At 35.3% G+C, this 19,208-nt stretch overlaps 1 protein-coding gene across 1 annotated transcript; it reads left to right on the top strand.

Moving 5' to 3' along the window:
* Nucleotides 1-2,125: 2,125 nt before the first annotated feature.
* Nucleotides 2,126-17,712, top strand: lgalslb (lectin, galactoside-binding-like b). The gene is made up of 5 exons (XM_056471026.1): nucleotides 2,126-2,366; nucleotides 2,778-2,864; nucleotides 2,954-3,042; nucleotides 7,687-7,876; nucleotides 9,457-17,712. The coding sequence occupies exons 1-5, from the start codon at nucleotides 2,334-2,336 to the stop codon at nucleotides 9,598-9,600; spliced, it is 543 nt and encodes a 180-aa protein (XP_056327001.1). The 5' UTR covers nucleotides 2,126-2,333; the 3' UTR covers nucleotides 9,601-17,712.
* The last annotated feature ends 1,496 nt before the right edge of the window (nucleotides 17,713-19,208 follow it).

The raw sequence follows: 19,208 nt of genomic DNA, 5'->3' as shown, positions 1-19,208 counted from the left end.
ACCAATTGACCAGGACCCTTCCAAGACACTTCCCTAAACCCAACCGCAGTGTTAAAAAGCAACCCAGAAAAAGAAAAGCCCTGATTTTTACCACCTTTTCAGATTTTACCACATTCTCGCCCTGTTATTTACTTGCTTATTTTATTTTTTAGCTTCTATTTTTTTCTTACCTGCTTTCTGGAACCGTTTTTCATCAGACTTAAACCCTGTTGTCACAGTCAACTCCATTCTGTGTCTCAAGTTTACCAACGTACATGTAACAGGGGAAAAGCCATCCACATGAAGGTAAGCAGTCAGCTGGTAGGCGTGAAAAGGAATAGCATCCTTTACCGGCCCATAGCATTTGTTTTAAATACGAAATGCAGTCATACGTAGCTCTGGCTACATAATTCACAATCTTCAGAAATGTATATAGGGTTACGTTTCCAGAATGCGCCTATCTTGCCTAAATGCATTGAGTTGCTGCCATGTGCTAATAACATGAGTGAATGTATATAGAGTATAACAGTTATATTATTTTTTATTAATTTACTCCATATTTGTTTAGTTTAAATGTAGTTCATCCAAAAAAATTATTTGTTCACCCTCAAGTGGTTCCAAACATTTATGATTTTATTTCTTCTGTTCTCACAAAAGTTTTTAAGGAAATCTGGAAACCAGTAACCATTGACTTCAATAGGAGAAACTATGAAAGTCAATGTTTACAGGTTTTCAACATTTGTTTTTACAGTATCTTGTTTTGTGTTTAAAATAATAGACTGCAGAGGCATCATGGTGGCTCAGTGGTTACCACTGTTGCCTCACAGCAAGAAGGTTGCTGCTTCGAGTCCCGGCTGGATCAGTTAGCATTTCTGTGTGGAGTTTTTAGCATGTGTACAATTTCTACCCTTATATTGCAAATGATAAGATATCACCCATCCCTAATGCAAAATAAAAAAATGTATAGTTTCATTTGTTTCATTTTTTGAAAAAAATTAAAGTGAAATGAGAAGTTTCGTCCCACTTCTCAAGAATCAGTGATATACATCTTCAAAAATACACGTTTATTTGAACAAGTTGAAAGCGGCACGGTGGCTCAGTGGTTAGCACTGTCGCCTCACAGCAAAAAGGTTGCTGGTTCAAGTCCTGGCTGGGCCAGTTGGCATTTGTGTCAGGCCCGTAGTTCAGAAGACCCACCCCTCACTGACAAAGGTATAGAATTTGTCCCATACATAAGCTAATTTGTCTTATTTACATTGCTTTGCCATCAATAATAGCCAAAATAACCAAAGTAATCGAATAAGGCTACAAGACCAAGCGGAATCCTCTGTTGGCTGTTGCTTTGGCGGGACATCAGCTTATCAGTTTTGGTCAATGATAACAATTATTTTCATGAGTCAAACATCCAGCTGTGCAAGAAAACATTCAATCTGACAAAAGTGAAGTTCTTTCACTACTGACCTACTGTGTTTTTGTTAAGAGAAAACATATTACAAGTAACTTTTATCCTGAATCTTGGAGATTACTCGTTAAAAAAAAAGACCAATAAAAAGGGATGAAGCACCAAAAGCGGCCCACATTAAATTAATTTGAATAGTAATTTGGCTTTTGTTGTTATCCAAGAATTTTCAAATGTACTTTTTTCAAGAGAGGCTAGAAAAATCGTGAGGCTTTACATTATTATTATTATTACTATTATTATTTATCATTATGTATTCAAATGGCCAAATTCTTACAGATGACAGTTGAATGTGCTGGCCAGTTTGTTGTGCTGCCAAATTCCGCCAGAGGTCTCCCTCTCCCAGCTCAACGAGACGCACATTAAATATGAGAAACATACTGAAACAACGTCGTTTTTCTCTCAAAATTAACTAGTAAAACCCAGCAAAATCAACCAAAAATGCAATGCAGATAATGTTTACCTATCAAATATTCTGTCAAAACAAAACTGAGTTGTTACAAACAATACTTGAAATCCCATCGTCAGAAATAAACACATAAACCACAAAAGACAAATAAACTGTCACTTTTACAGCAAATAAAAAAAGAAATAAAAATAAATACATTTGGCCACTTATTACTTTTCTTGTAATTATGCTCAGATCCAATGAGATCTGCAGATTAGGTTCATTCGGAGGCTGGATTAACGTCTCCACCCGTACCGTAATCCGCGCGTCAGCATATTTCTTTCACGCGTGGACACAATAAGAGTCGTTTCTTATTTCTTGTCGAAGATTTCCGATTTCTCTTCTTGAACTTAGACACCTTGCAGCTCCCTGTCCAGTCTGCCACGACACTGACAGATTCCTGGGCTGGACCGCCTTTGATAAGCATCCTATGGTATTTTGTTCAAGATGGCGGTGGCGAGCATGGAAAAGGACGCGATAGTAAGTCACAAAATACCTCTAATATCTTACAATGCGTACTGTTTTCATAACACGGAACATTATAGTTATGACGGAATGTGTATTTAACACGAAGCGACGTGAAAAAATCTGTATCCATCACATAAGGAGAGATGACTCGTTCCTCATACTCGGGAGTTCATAAATTCATAAGGAGCGTGTAGAAATGCGCTGCAGACGTGGAAGATTTCAACGCGTTATGAATGTTTCTCGTCTATTCCAGCATTTGAGTTAAATGTTTGGTGCACATTCCGTGTTTAAATCTGAAGTACCGATGCAGTAAAGGCGTGTCGTTATATTGTAAAATTTGCATCTGTGTTACAGTGTTTGCATGCATCCTGTACGTGTTTCATTGCTCTTTAAACGTATGCATCTTCTCTTTCTCTTATGAAGAACACAGAAGATGATCTTAATCTTAACATCTCGTTTGGAGATGCTGGGCTCATTTCTCCTGACAAAGAAGACATCTCTCGCATCCTGGTAGAGTAATATGCAAAAATTATATATTTTTAATTGAATTATACTGTCATTTCTGTGCTATTGATGATTTTGATTATCTGATATACCAGACAGTTCCATTCAGTGGACGAATAAGAGGTGGGATGAGGCCTGGGAAGAAGATCATCATAATGGGCATTGTTGATCCAGAGCCAGACAGGTGTGTTTTCATATCAAGATTGCATATTTCAGACTAAACACCTTCTAGCAGTTGCAAATAGTTACATCAGACACATAGCAACTAAAAATCTTGTAATCTTATTTAAACAGTATTTGTTTGCATCGTGAGCTGTCTAGATTGAGGAAGTGATGTGTTTTGTGAATCAGCCAGAGCTTGTTTTAGATTGTATGGGTTGTAGTTGCAGGAGAGTTCAGACACAGGCTGAATGGGTGTAAGTGAGCACTGCTTAGAGTTGATGGGTGTTTACATTAGCTTTTAAGGGAACAAATGTCCAAACTGTGAGAGCATTGGGTGTGTCCTGGAAAATGAACAGTTTAGTGTGGTTAATGTAATCTGTGGTAAATCATTTCATTCAGTTGATTTACACAAGATAATGTGTAAAGGGTGTTAGTCCGATGTTTTTTTTTTAGTTTGTAATAGTTTATTTGTTCTTTTATATGTTTTAATTTGTCTCTGTGTTTGTTCAGTATAGCTTTTAAACAGTTTAATATCATATATTTGTTTTTTTTATTACATATTTTATATTTTTTAATAACTATCATAAATTTTACCATCCTAGCCACCCACATTTTTTTATAAGTATGCTTCCTATGCATATGAAACCACATTTGTAAGCACCATATTGAAAACATGTTATCTTTGACCCATACGGTAACTGATCTGTTGTTGTTATTTAAATATAGTGTTCAGTCACTATAAGGAAGTTTATTTATTATTACCTTAAATATAGCACCAAGAGTTCAGCACCAATTGTACAGTATTAAAACTCAAGAGTGGGCAAGGCTGAAATGAAATATTTAACACCTAATTGTGATATTGCACTACTGTTCAAAAGTTTGGGGTTGGTAAGAATTTTTCTTATTCTTGCTAAGGCTGCCTTTATTTGATCAGAAATGCACTAATATTGTATTTAAATTCACAACGAGCTGTTTTCTGTTTTGAGTTACCATTAATAAGTTCAACTTATAACAATTCTAGTACAATTTTTGTTATCACTGTTTAAAAGAGTTATGCTGCTAATTTTTTTGTTGTGGAAACTGCAATGATTTTTTTTTTTAGGACAGGGATGCGTTTCCGAAAACCATTGATAGCCAACTAAAGTCGCAAGTTCCGTTGCTACAAAATACTTCGTTTATTTGGCGTTTTACCAAATCCATTTTTCCAACAAACATTCGCAAACTACATCGCAAACTTGTGTGCTTGCGACCACACCTCTGGAGCTGTAGTTAGAAATTGGACTTGGAACTGGGAATTAATTTAGAAAAAAAAAGCATTAAAGTCATCACTCTTAGGTGTAATTTGCTTTCATAAAGATTGCTAAAACTGAACTGTAAAAATACTTTGTTTACAATTGCGCTCCCTTCGCAGTGCACTTTGAAAACATTGATGTCATTTTGAACACCGCCTTGGCTCATGACGAAAGCTATAGGTGACCTGTTATTTAAAAGTGGAATTTGTTACGTCTCCAAAGCTTGTGAGAACAAAAAACAAAGCATACGTTAATGCTTTCAATTTATAGTAGATTATTTATTAAATATCTGTACTGTATATGACATTGGCCTGTTGGTTAGAACATTTCTGCAGTGCTTTGCATGTGTCAAATTGTAAAAGTAGACTTTTCAAAAAATAAAAAGTAAATAAACAATAGCCTAATAATAAATAATAATAATCATCATCATCCTCATTTTTTCAGTTCCTAATAAATATTACATTTCATTTCTTAATAAATAGCCTAATTTTTTTATATGATTTATATATGAGATTAGAATACGTGTTAGCTTTTGTAAGTGATTTTGTTGAATAGAATATGTAATGTTCTCAATAATATTTGTAAAGGAAACACAGGCCCTATAGGTTCCATTTACATATATTTCAATTAATATGGGAAAGGAGTGCATGTTTTACCCAAAGCTAATATTGGATTTTTTATAATGCACATGCGTGTAAAACAATATAATTTGCACAAAGAAATTATGGGCTTCTTCCCTAAAGTAGTTACTCCACCCTGTTTATTTTGGGCGTTTTTTTTTTGTTATAACTAAAGTAGTTCAAACGTTGGATCTGCGACAGGAACTACGGTTTTGGGAAACACTCATCACTGCATCCATCCCTCTTTACCCAAACGATGCATCATACTATGATAGTTCAGCCACGAGTTATGTTGTTGTTTGGAAACGCGCCTCAGAACAAGTGGTGCTCACTGCAGAGCCACTTGGGCAGAGCTGAGCTCCAGCAAGGGGGAGCTTGAGCTCCAGCTCCTCCTTCCTTGCACTTCTTCTACGAGTGATGTCACTGGGGGTTGGGGTTAGGGGTGGGGTGGGTGTATGCATTAAAACCGCTTACAGGAGGAGGAGCGAGAGCTCAAACTCCCCCTCACTGGAGCTCAAATGGCTCTGCAGCGAGCAGTGTCTCCCTCAGAATGGGATTTAGCTGACCATAAATAAATACATTTTTCTTTAAAGTACACATGAAATCAAAAGTAACCATATTGATTTGGATAGCTCACATTGCTAGTTTTGTGGTGAACAATTCATCTGTGCATGTCATTAAGAAAAAAAAAATAGTTTGCACTTGTAATCTAAAATTGAAATCAGAACATGCACTTCTTGTTTGCTTTCAGTTAAATTCTCAGATTCTGGCATTGGGCATGGTTAACACGCCCCTTCAAATGTTTGTTTTGACAACAAGCAGAAATGGTTAGTGGAGATATCTGTTGTTGTATTAACTCACCCAAAACCCTTTTCCCGATCTTTCTGAATGAAATGCCTGCTTTACTATATCCAATCAGCTCACTGTAAAAAAAAAAAAAAAAAACAAGCCACGCCCACTGTTTTCTCATTTAATGTTCAGTTTCTCCAGGCACTGTGTCACAATGCGAAAAACAATACGGTTGCAGCTTTCAGTTCATGCTGACTTTCATAAATAAGCATCAAAGACTTTTTGTTACCATTTGTAATTGTGCATTTGTCAAGCACCTTTTTCATAGTAAAATTTGGGGTGTGAATTTTCCCAGTACAGTATGTGTTTTCATGAAATCAATCAGTCCTCTGCTAGTTGAGCTTTAGGAGTTAAATATTCTGATCATTTTTTGAGTATAGTACTGATTTCTGGCCTAAGGGTGATTTGTTACCATGCAGGATTAATTTTTAAATTGTAATTATGCAGCATTTGATTTAAACATGGACATTATGGTCTTGATATATCAATGGTTAAGTGGTACTAATGTGTAATTTCAGCTCAGGAATTCAGCCCTTGTAAACAGAGTGCTGATCCATTAGGAATGTACTGTGAAGTTCAGTCAGTGTGAACTGATGCCAATGCAGGCCTAAAATACTGTGAATTCATGTAAAATTGATGCATTCTGATTCTCTGTTCTATTTAGCACATTAGCACACCATTTCTAATGCTTAATGCAACACTTTTCATAGTTTTATTAACACTTATGGCTAGTCATATGGTTATGGTGATGTAAATACTGAACTTGGTAGAGATGAATAAGTATTTAAACCTCAGTGTATTCGAGATCTGTTTTCACATTAAGGGTACGATGATGGGATATTTTTTTTCTTTTTCTAGACTAGCCATATTTTATATGATCCTCAAAAATGATGTGGAAAAAATAAGCGTGTGTGTATACAGCAGGGAAAATAAGTATTGAACAGGTCACCATTTTTCTCTGAAAACATATTTTTAAAGGTGTTGTTGACTTGAAATTTTCCCCGGATATTAGTAACAACCAAAGAAATCGATGTAAGAAAATAAAACTAATCAGTCTACAAATTAAGTTATGCTTAAAATTAAATGATTACGCAAGGAAAATGTATTGAACACATGAAGAAAGGGAGGTGTAAAAAGGCAGTCAAAGCTCAGACAGCAGCTGAAATCTCTCAGTAGTTATTTATCAACCCTCTGCCCTTCCATTTAATAATGCTTTCAGAGAAAGAAAATCAAGCTGTAGAATGGCCCATCCAATCACCTGAATTGAATCTAATAGAAAATAAAGATCAGATTTCAAAGACGAGACCCACAGAACCATCAAGATTTTTACACTCTGTTGAAGTCTGTGAAAAACTCACACCTGAGAAAGGCATGTGACTTCATTCTCCATATAAGAGATGTCTTTAAGCTACCATTACCAAAAAAAGTCTTTTATAATAAGTATTAAATATGTTTCAGTAGTTCAGTACTTTCTACTGGTGTCATTTCATTGTAACAAATTTTTCAAATTTTTTTTTTTTTTTTTTTTTTTTTTTTTTTTTTTATGTTTGTATTTGTAGAGTCTGGTTTAATTCCATGTCAACAGATTATATATATATATATATCCATCTGTCTATATAATTACACGTGTGAAATTAATATTAAACATGTGAAATTAATAAAAACACATAATCTATGAATTACCACTATTAATTCTCTTAATGAATTTTTATATTCTACTGCGTTTCTAACTTTATATGTAGACACCATCTTATTTATCTCTTATTTATCATCAACATAAATATTTCTCTCAAGTTTTCACACAGAACAAATACATTTTATGTATATGTTTTTGGATATATGCTCAGTTGCATTGCACAGTTTTAATCCTGTGCATACAGTTCCTAATGTTTGTTTTCTGCACAGCTTTGACATCAGTTTAACCTGTGGCCACAGTGAGGAGAAAGGGGATGAAAAGCTCGCTGATGTGGCCCTTAAACTCAGTGCTCGATTCACTGAAAGGCAGTTCTTGAGGAACGCACGGGTTTCTGGGAAATGGAGTGAGGAGGAGGCACCCATAGCTTACTTCCCCTTCATCCCGGACCAGCCTTTTAGGGTAATGAGCTGAAACTCTGACATCTACATGCTCTCTGATCTGAGATCTCTAACCTGTGCAAAGCACAAGTCCAGAGTCTACCTTCACATAGATACTATAAAGTGATGTTTAAAACTGTGATGTGCAGCAGCAGATGGGTTTTCTCTGTTTCTGTCCTGTGTTTGAAGCTTATGAAAACTACTTATTTACACTATTACTATTTGTTAAAAGCAAATCAAATTAAGCCTTAAGCCATATTAATCCATAAAATAAAAAACAGAAAATATAATATTAAATGCAAACATGAAAATAATCTGGTAAACCCAAGAATTTAAATTTTTGATTTGGTTTATTTTGTGAAATTTGTTTTTTTTTTTTAATTAAAAATGCTAATATTTTGAAGATTTTATTAAATATCTTTAGAGATCAAATCATGCTAAAATGCTTTGCCACATATTTTGTGAAATGAATATAATGGAAACCATTTTATTTCTATGTTCTTTAATGAAAATTAATATTTATATAAAAAAAATGACATTACCAATGTCTATGGATCAGTTATGGAGTTAACATGTTAACAAAGGTTCAGCGGTGAAACCACGCCTCACTTTGTCTCCTTAACCAATCACCTACTCCCTAAAATTATTTAAGGCAGACCAGCCGTCGAGCACTGTTCTTCTTGTTCTTTCGAACCCACCCTGCCTCCCTCTATTTCCTCTCTTCCCATTCACAATCCTATAACCCTCTCTTTACTCCTAGGTTGAATCGGTAGGTCCAATTACTCTACCAAAATATTACAAAAACGATCCCCCCACTCTGAGTCTCTGGGCATCATTGTAGGATGCCCTATCAACCTACCTACCTGTTTACTGTTTATCCTCTTACTTCCCTTCCCCTTCATCCCACTGTTCTCTTACCATCCCCTTCGTCCCTACATCCCTACAATAAAGTCTAGCTCAAAGTGTGGCGTGGTCCATGCTGGTGAATTCTTTTAGTAACCCATCACAGTTTCTGCAAATATTTAGAGCAGCAAAATATATAATAGTTATAATAAGAAGAAATGCTTATTGAGCACCAGATGTAATGATACAGTGATTCAACATTTATAAATACATAAATATGCTTTATCATGAAAGGATTACGTTACATATTAAAACTAAAATGGTTATTTAATTTTTTTTCTTGATATTTAAAATAAAAATAATCATAAAAGACCCATTTACAAAAGCATTTAAACAGTAATTCATAAAATGATCTGACCCTTGTTTTTCAGCTGTAGCCTACAATGTATATACGATATAGCAAATTCAATCTACTTGTTTTTATTCCTTCATAACAGGCAATTACAGAAAAATTCTGAATGCCAGAGAGTTGTACAAGCGAAGTGGGGAAAGATGCTGGACGATAATGAGTGCTTATTGTTTGGAATTGGGGCTGAGTGCGGGCCAAAAATGGGTCACTGTTTCCAAATGTTGAGCTGAGATAAGCAGTCATGCAAAATAAGACAAGCACTTCCTTTCAACACGCTGTCCACAATGCGTCTCAGTGACTGACAAAGGCTTCTTTTGATTTGATCTCATTTCACTTTCCTATTCCTGCAGATTGAGATCCATTGTGAGCACCAGCGCTTTAGGATCTTTGTGGACGGACACCAGCTGTTTGACTTTTATCACAAAGTAAAGTCTTTGCAGGCCATTAATATGATCCGGATAGATGGGAGTCTTCAGATCACCAAACTGGGTTAACCAAGCACATGTGAGCAACACGTCAAATATGGACTTCTCACAGGTTTGCCACAGGCACTGATGGCCTCTGGGCCGCCGCTCACACAAAGACATCAACAACATCTGCATTTCCACTTTCATCCTTTAACCTCTCATTATAATGGTTTCTGAGTATTGTATCATAACAGGTTGGTGAGTGGTTGCAGTATCAGATGTGTGTCCCAGTTTTCCAGTGTCTTTGCTTCACGTTGTAGCTGGTTTGATTAGCTTCTGTCATTTTCTTTCAGGGATCGCACACTTCGATATGCATTCTGTGGCAGTACCACACGCCACTGGCATTAAGCTGCTTTCAGTAGACACTGCCAATGAATTTGTAACGGTGTAGTTTGAAAATGATTCAAAACTCAGGAAATCGGACTTTGCTTCGTTTTGTTCTGAAGACAAATTTGCTTTAAATATTCTTTGATATCTTGACATGCTTTGGCTGCTAGAATGTAGAAGCTTAGATTCAGTATTTGCCATTCCAACAGGGTTTAATTTATTTGGGTTATTTAATCTTAAAGGGATGTTCTCCCAAAATGACAATTGTCATCATTTACTCATCTTCATGTTCCAAACCATTTTTGTTGCTCTTCGGAGCTAGGGTTGCACAATTAATCACAATTAATGTTTTTTTGTTCTTGCACATTTTGTCAGTAAATCCAGTTCTGTGATCAGTAGTAAATCTCCAGCATGTGCTTTCAGATGGTGTAGCATTTATTACACAGAGTCACAGTTGACGAACTATGAAAAATTTGAGAATAAAATTGAAGAAATAGCATCTGTTTGTGATATACGGCTCTGTGTAGTTAATGATGCTACATCGAAACGCGTTTGAAAATGCCTCATTTAATAAAAGATTTGTACTCCCAACTCGCATCATAACTTCAGTCAAGTGTTTTAAATAAGATGATGTGGCTTCTAACACCGAATAAGACACTCAAGATATTTCAAAGCATTCTAAGCAGTGATGAAGTCATGTACTTCATGATTTTTCTTAGTTCTTATAATTTTCATCGTATTTGTGTGATTAGTCATGTTGAGACAGTGAAAGCAGTTACAGTAAATCTTCTGTTTATTCTGCAACCGCTATAGTAAAATCCTGGGTGGGTGGTTTCTTCGTTGGTGTTTGGAGTTTCTGCATAAGATCGCTCTCTGGCCTTCAGAGGAGATTTACTACTGGTCACAGAACTGTTCTTTGCCGACAAGATGAGCATGACTAACACAGTTTTTTTTCACCATTTTGACTCATCGTGCAGCCCTGTTCGGAACACAATTTAATATTATTTAGAATCAAATCTGCCAGCACTAGTTATTTTCACTTCAAAGGTCCAGAAAAATGAATTGTCGAAGTATACTGCTACTGTTTGTCGTCTACTCTATAGGGTCTTGAGGATGTTAATGATTGATTCATTGAGTGAATGGATCATTGAATCATCGGCAATTCATTTGGGAGCAAAATGCTGCAATGCTGCTCTATAAAAGCACTGATTCAGTGATGTTTTCACTGCATTTCTGGACTTTCCAACTGGAAGTTGTCTAACCCAGTGTTTCTCAACTACGTTCATGGAGGACCACCAACTAGGGCTGCATGATTCTGGCTAAAATTTTTTTTTTTTTGCCTAAAATTAAGATCACGATTTTCTCACGATTCTGTAGATGTAAAATATAGGTTTATATGAGTAGGCTATTATTATTGTTAATTCTCAAACATGTGGTAATACAAAAATAATATTATTAGGCCTGTGTGTAGGTCTGCTCTTGGTAAAAATGCTACATTTGGAATAGACATGGAATTTGAACAGACTAAATATGTCCTGTTTGCTTATTCACAGTAATGTGACATCAGAATACAACTATACTAATTCTAAAGTTGAATTACTATGTTTGAGACATATGCTTGTCATTTGCCATTGACTGCATTATTAGACCATTTTTTTCACTGGTAAAATGAGACATTTGTCATCATCAGATTCCCTCCTGCATTATATTCAACATTATGTAGGCTAGAATAGTTCTACTGACCCAGTAAATATTTGTTTTCATGCACAACACTGTGTTTGCTATGAAAGAGAAAACATATCAAGTGATTGTCGTAATTAATATAACTCTAAAATGTGATCGTTTAAATGATGTGCGCGCCTGTTGCACTTTCACTGCTGCTTGCGTTCATGTCATGAGGAAAAAAAAACATGCATGCAAATCAAACTTCCTACGCGGCTCTCAAACGATCAGTTTCTCAAACGAAACTGAATGTTATTTACAACTTTATTAGATGTTATTCAAAGCCTATGCAGGTTCTGTTCACCAAAGTAGACATGGCGGGCACGCGCGCATCCTCTCTGTGGTAAACAAACAGTGCATCAGCTAACGTGTGATTTTGCGGCCGCGAATACATCATTACATTAAGACAGAAATGACATTTTTGGGTGACTTATAACTTCTAAATACAGTAAGTGACACTTTTAACACCATTTGGAGGGGTCCATGTTGCCTAGCAGCTTATGTAAAACAATGAAACACTGCATGTTTTGGATGTCTCCTTTGTCTGTCACACCCATTACAGGTCTTTCAGTCTCTGCTAATGAGCTGATGATCTGAATCTGGTGTTTTTGGTTAAGGAGACATGGAAAATGTGCAGAACTGGACGCCAGGAACGTGGTTGAGAAACACTGGTCTAACCTGTCAATGAATGGACAAAAACCTCTATTTAGGTGAACTATCTGTTTTAATTATTGAAGTATTTTGGTAGGATCTTAAAATCATGTAGCAGTGTATATTGTAGGTTACACATTAACCTGTATCTGTTTATTGCAACTATTAAATATTGCGTGAAATGTTGCAATAAATGTTGTAGAATGTCACATGAGGGTTATTTAACTTAAGGTTCACCCCAAAATAAAAATGTTCCACTCATGTTGTTCCAAACCCCAAATTTTAGAGCATTCTGTCTCTCAATTGAACGTGTGTTTAACCACAATTCTGTCCCTTCATAATGTTCATAAAGGGAACAAACAGACATTAATTGAATTTTGACATTCACACAAACATTGATTTGTAAACAAAAACAGAAGCTCAACCATACCTGCTTGATCTGCGGGAGCAAACCACTTTGGTTCTGATGTGCAAGAATGAATCTCATTGGTTTTCATGTCAGACAAGCCTGCTTCATTTTCTCTGAGCAGATTTGAAATACAGTAATACATTTTGAACTGATCAGTGTTTCTATGTGAACAAAGTCTTTAAAAAAATAGGATTAATACACTCAACTTGATTAAAACAATCTTCATTTTTGTTCCAAAGATGAATAAAATTCTTGAGGTTTGGAACGGGTGTAGATGATGACATCATTTTTATTTTGGGATAAACAAACTGTTTAAAGCTGGAAGCTGTTTTAAAAGTGAAACTGATTATTTGGTCATCTGTTGCAGGTCAGCACCGAATTTTAAGTACTACAGTATAATGTCAAATCCTGGTGAACCAAGCCAGCAAACCATTACTTTTGGACACAGATATTCCTTTAGATCTGTTTTCTTTGAGCAGTGACCCCTGTGCGAAATAATAACTGCTCATCTGTTTACGCTATTATAAGCCCCTAGAAAAAGCTGAAGGAGCTGAAATAACAGGGCTGAATTGTTTCTTGAATGTACGACCATCCACTTATAGGCTTCGTAATAGATTAGCAGTGGATGTAAAAAAAACTATTACTTCCTTTTCGTTCTTACTATACTCTGAATATAAACACACAGTCAGGGGTCGACATACTTCCTGTGTTCACACGTGTTTACTCGGAAACTGCCCAAAACACCCTTTCAGTATTATTGCTTCAAATTTCATTACAAGATCCAAAAAGCACTACTTTCATTTGCTTAATTGTACAGTGCTCAAAAGTTTGGGCTTGGTAAAATGTTATTATTACAATATAAAATATACTTTTTTCAAGATTCTTTGATGCATTTGTTTGAAATAGAAATCTTTTAAAGTCTTGACTGATAGTTCTGATCAGCTTAAAACAGTCATTCTTGCTAAATTATTGAATTTTCTTTCTGACCCCAAGTTTTTGAATGATAGTGTTTGTATTATTATAGTCTCATCAGTTTTTGTGTTGATGAATGTGGCCTGAACTGTAGCAAAGAAGGCGACTGTGCTTCTCATCAGTCAGTATTATATTCAGTATTATGGTCAGTATTGTATTATTTTATAGTTATACTAACTCTGCTTTAGTGTCCTGGAACACATGAAAACAGAAGAGGTGAAAAGATGTTACTAACAAATGGCTGAATGGCCAAATTTACTGGTTAAATCTGATAGGATGAAATATTACCATTTTAAATCAGAGATTGCTTGACAACATTCAAAAAACATCTGCTCACATTAGTGTTTACCCAGCCGTGCAATAGGAAACTGCTTCTTAATCCGTTAAGATACTCCTGATAAAACTCTAGCTTGAATAAAATATTGGACCTCTCATGAAAAGGAAAATGGCCTGTTTACATCAAGGATGATAATGAGTATGAGTCAGCAAGTGTAATGATATCTAATGAAATCATTTTCAGATAGGGCGGGTGTGTGATGTTGAATAATAACATAAATAATAATATAAATTTTACATTTAACACCCGTTTTTGTTTATTTAATAAATATTGGTGTCAGATGATTTGTTTGTACGATATTGCAGCGTGTGTTTTGTGCTGGTATGCCAAGTAAATAAATATGATGCTAATGGTTTGTTTTCAATGAGCAGTACAGTTTAATATAGTACAGTTCGCACTGTTTCCATTGTCAGACATTGTGAATGTACCAAAATTGCAGACTAACTTTTGGTGTCTTTCTATTGGTGTGTCTAGCACTCAATGCAGATCATTGATTGGTTGACTGCGTGTGCTCTAAAAGCCATCAATATTTAAACGACACACACACATTGTTGGTTTTTGGCTTCTTCATCCTTCAATTGCTATTTTCCAGCATATATCAAACTTATGAAGTAAGTTTAATTGCTAAGTTCAGGCATAACACCAGACCTGTTAAGTCCCGTTAGCAGTGGAAATGTGAGCTGGACAAGGATTTAATGTCCTGAATCCTACTGTACTGGACTAACCTGGGATTTTCTTTGGAAATGAGTATGTGACCGCAAAGTTTTGAGTCCTTTTTATTCACAAATTCTCTCCCATAGCCTCATGGGATAATAGTTTATCCATCAGACCCAAAATTCTGAATTTCTCAGTATATAGTAAACCACCTGGGTGCTTCTTGCTTTAGATGTACCAGAAGTTCTCACCAACTGTTCACACACAGTTCCTCATCTACTGGAAGTGATGTTAGTGAGGCCAGCTGAGGGTGCTTAACCTGCGGTCCTAATGCCCCAGTAAAGCGAAGGAGACACCATATTGTCCGTGGGCACCGTATTTTGGATGAGACGTTACACCGAGGTCCTGACTCTTGTGGTCATTAAAAATGGCACTTCTCTTAAAGAGTAGGGGTGTAACCCTGGTGTCCTGGCCAAATTCCCTCCATCAGTCCTTACCATCTCGGCCTCCCAATAATCCCCAACCACCGCATTGGCTCTATCACTGTCTCTCCACTCCACCAATAGCTGGTGTATGGTGAGCGCACGGGCGATGTTGTCCTGTGGTTGCCATCACATTATCCAAGTGGAAGCTGCACACTGGTGGTGGTGTGGAGAGACCCCCCTCATGAATGTGAAGTCTTGGGTGTATGGCCATACACCAAAAATGCATTGTATAAATACACATTACATCACTGTGCTGAATGAAAGAAGGCTTATTCAGAGTTAAAACTTGTGTTGATTAAGGATTCATTGAGTAAATAGATCATTAAATCATTGACCCACTCAAAAATGATTGGTTTAGGAACAAAACACTGCACTGCTCGGCTGGTTTGGAACCATTTTACTGTCACAGAAAAAACACAGTATTGTTTCTTAAGTATTTCTAAAAAACTTCTTGCTTGTTAAAGTGTTGTATGAAATTAATATCACATTTGCAATCATGTCCTGATTTGATGGTGATTAAAAAAAAACTCATCCAGGAATATGTTTCCTTCATAACTTATAAATTATAGGGGTTTTTTATTTAAAAAAAAGATTTCTCAAAAGTTTTTGTAATCATGCGAAGAATGCCTTTGGACTCAAGTGCTTTTGTTTCCACTGGATCATTGTTAAAATGCCAATTCTCATATTTCAAGTAATGAAACACCCCTACTTATCATTTATTCATTTTTGCAGAGTCGATGAAAATAAAAACATTGACAGCCAACCGGAATCTAGTCTGCTTTAAAAACAGATCAAGTTTTTAAAAGGATAGTTCACCCAAAAATGACACATTAATCCTCACTGTTTATTTCTCCGCTATTTACTGACACTCAAGTGGTTCTTTAGGAATTTCTTTCATCTGTTGAACATAAAACAAGGTATTTTGAAGAAAGTCACTGCCTGTTTTTTCCAACATTCTCCAGTTCATCATCCTTTGTGTTAAACCAAAGAAAGAAACTCAAACAAGTTTGGAACAAGAGTAAATGATGACAGAAATTTCGTTTTGTGGGTCTTAAACTATCTCCTTAAAGTGGCAGACTCTCTTAAAACTGACTTACATTTGCAAAGCCACAGCTTACAGTTCTCATTCTTGATGAAAACAGACCTTTTATACTATGAATATGTTTTCCATTTTTCTCAGCTGGTGTTTATGAATCACAAACTTCACAAAGTATATGAATTGGTACTGCAACAAGCAATATGGTCCTTGGCCACATTCTCATCTGACATTTCCTGGCAAACACTTTAATATGAAACATTACGCTATTAATCATCTGGACCAGTATGCTACGCTTAACAGTATTTCTAACTGCTAAATCTGTGATATGCCACTTGCTTCATTCTGTCTTGTGCTATATATGCATTTTAATGTTGAGCATCGTTTAGTCTCTGAACAGTGTGTGTGGATAATTGAAACACGGGGAGGGAGAATCTGTGCAGAAATAACCTGATATTAAACATCTACAGTACGAATGTCAAGTGTCGAATACTGTAAGAAATTCTGCTCATGCGTTTGACGCTGTTATCCAAAGTGACAGTGCATTTATCTGAATGATTGCTCCCTATGATCCTAGTAATAATCCCACTTACCAGTTCTAATGCTTCCGTTTTCATTTGTATTGTATGTAAATTAAACAGCATCTCAATCTGGTTCACATATATGAGGTTTTTAAATGAATGTCCCGGTTGACGACTATTGATATAAAGCCTTTGAACTTTTGGATGTACATATACTAAACGGCCTCCGTGTGCTTCGTTTTTATAGATACCTATTTGTTTTGCTACTGCAATAATGTGTCGACACTAAAGAGAGTGTTTGATAGTGTATGTGATATTTATTCTGAGTTTCCAGTTCATCAACACTTTAGTTGATTTCTTTACTCAGTGTAGCATGATACTTTTCTTTCTTTTCTTTTTTTTTAGAGCCCAATAAATCGTTTCTTTTCTTTTCTTTTTATTTTTCTAGTATTTCAATGTAAGTGTTTCTCTCCACAGCTAGTTTGTAATGTTTGACATAGTTGTACAATCAATTTAAATTGGTTTAGTGAGTTTTGAGAGATGTGCCTATTGAAATATTGCTGTTTGGAATCTTAAATTAAATTCTCATGAACAGACTTTTAAGTTGCACTTTTTTTTGTAATGCACCGTTCTTTGTCTTGTTTTCAGTAAGTGTTGTAATTGAAATCAAATAAAATGATCAAATTTTCCAAGGCATTACATGTTTGCAAATTCCTCTGTAAATCTGATGACATTCATGTGGTGCAATTGAAGAATAGCAGTTGTGTGAGGAAAACAAAGGGATTGTTTGGATGAAAATGTGCATTACAATTGTCTGAATGTACACCGACTGTATCCCCAAAATGATTAATAGCGCTTTGACATCGTCATCAGTATTTGCATTTCAAACTTGATATGTTAACGCATTATTGTGTTTTGGTTTTACATGCAAGATTTAGTTGTTTCATGATTTTTGTAATATCCATGTTAATATCCAGTACTTTTCTAATTGATTTACAAACCAATAAAACAGTCCTCAAACAGTCTGAAGCTCTTCAATGCGTCTTGTATAAGCATTTAACATGAAGCTTCACCTGAGGTTTTAACTGTGTTTGTTCTTTTAGATCTTAAATGGTATATCAAGTTCTGTAATCTGTCCGACATTTTGGTTTCTGCATAAAAATTAAGTACAAGACTGCTTTTTTTGTATACAGAAAGCACATTGAATCAAAGTATGATGTTTTTAATCATTTTGTGGAAACAATAGCCATAATAAAGATGGAAATATCGTTCAATCTTCATTTAGTTTACAGAAATGTCATAATGAAACCACATGCTTCTTATGTTTACAGGGTCTCCTTTAAATTGTTTCTAAAAAATTGTTAGAATAAATGTTTGTTTTTGTTGGCTACACTCACAAACAGCGAGCCCTTTACTAAATTATTCTACTATTGGAGAACAAATACCGGTGATTAATGCTGATAATAACATAGTAATACTGTATATACAATGTTTATATTAATTTTTAGACAACACGATTATTTAAATGATTGAAAAAAAGCAATATTTGGTGGAGTACAATGGTTTTCATTAAAGACTGTAAATCTAGAGAGGCTAAGACTTTCTCTTGTGTAAATTATTACATAATTTAAAGACGTAAAAGAAAAATCCCATCATTTTGCTCATTATGTACAACGTGAAGTTCATTCGCAAAAGTGACCAATAGAGGGAGCTACACGCGCACAAACCTATCTCCGATACGTCAACGCGGCCACCATTTTGATCCGGTCATCAGTGCGCTTCTCAGACGCAACTGTATGATGCTATGTATAATCATAACTATAATTCCGACTGTATGAATAATACTAATAGACCATTTCATACACCATTGGTTAAAAGGAACGTATAAGGTCATTTATGCCATTGGCAGTGACTGTTTTGCAGGTTAGGATGCACATTTGTGTGAAAATACAAATTTGATAGATATATATATATATATATATATATATATATATATATAAACACACACACACACAGTTAGGAGCATAAATACTGGGACATTGACACAATTCTAACATTTTGGGCTCTATACACCAACATTATGGATTTAAATGAAAAAATTTAATTTAAGACTGTCAGCTTTAATTTGAGGGCATTTACATCTAAATCAGGTGAACGGTGTAGGAATTACAACAGTTTGCATATGTGCCTCCCATTTGTTAAGAGACCAAAGGTAATAGAACAATTGGCTTCTCAGCTGTTCCATGGCCAGGTGTGTGTTATTCCCTCATTATCCCATTACTATATATATATATATATATATATATATATATATATATATATATATATATATATATATATATATATATATATATATATTAAGCATGTCCATAAAACGTACACATACTATGGTTAGAAATGTTTGTCAAAAAAACAAACAAAAAAACACACACAAAAGCACACACATCAATCTTAATATAACTGCAGAAACAAAAATAATGTCAGAAGCACCAAGAATCCAATTATCTTTTTTTATTTATTC

This window comes from Danio aesculapii, chromosome 13 (assembly GCF_903798145.1).
Source record: "Danio aesculapii chromosome 13, fDanAes4.1, whole genome shotgun sequence".
NCBI classification, from domain to species: domain Eukaryota; kingdom Metazoa; phylum Chordata; class Actinopteri; order Cypriniformes; family Danionidae; genus Danio; species Danio aesculapii.
This window is presented reverse-complemented; position numbering and strand designations above follow the sequence as displayed.

Coding starts and splice junctions, on each gene's coding strand:
- lgalslb (XM_056471026.1), top strand. CDS start 2,334: ATGGCGGTGGCGAGCATGGAAAAGGACGCGATA. Junction 2,367..2,777: donor GCATGGAAAAGGACGCGATA/GTAAGTCACAAA, acceptor TCTCTTATGAAG/AACACAGAAGATGATCTTAA. Junction 3,043..7,686: donor GTTGATCCAGAGCCAGACAG/GTGTGTTTTCAT, acceptor TTTTCTGCACAG/CTTTGACATCAGTTTAACCT.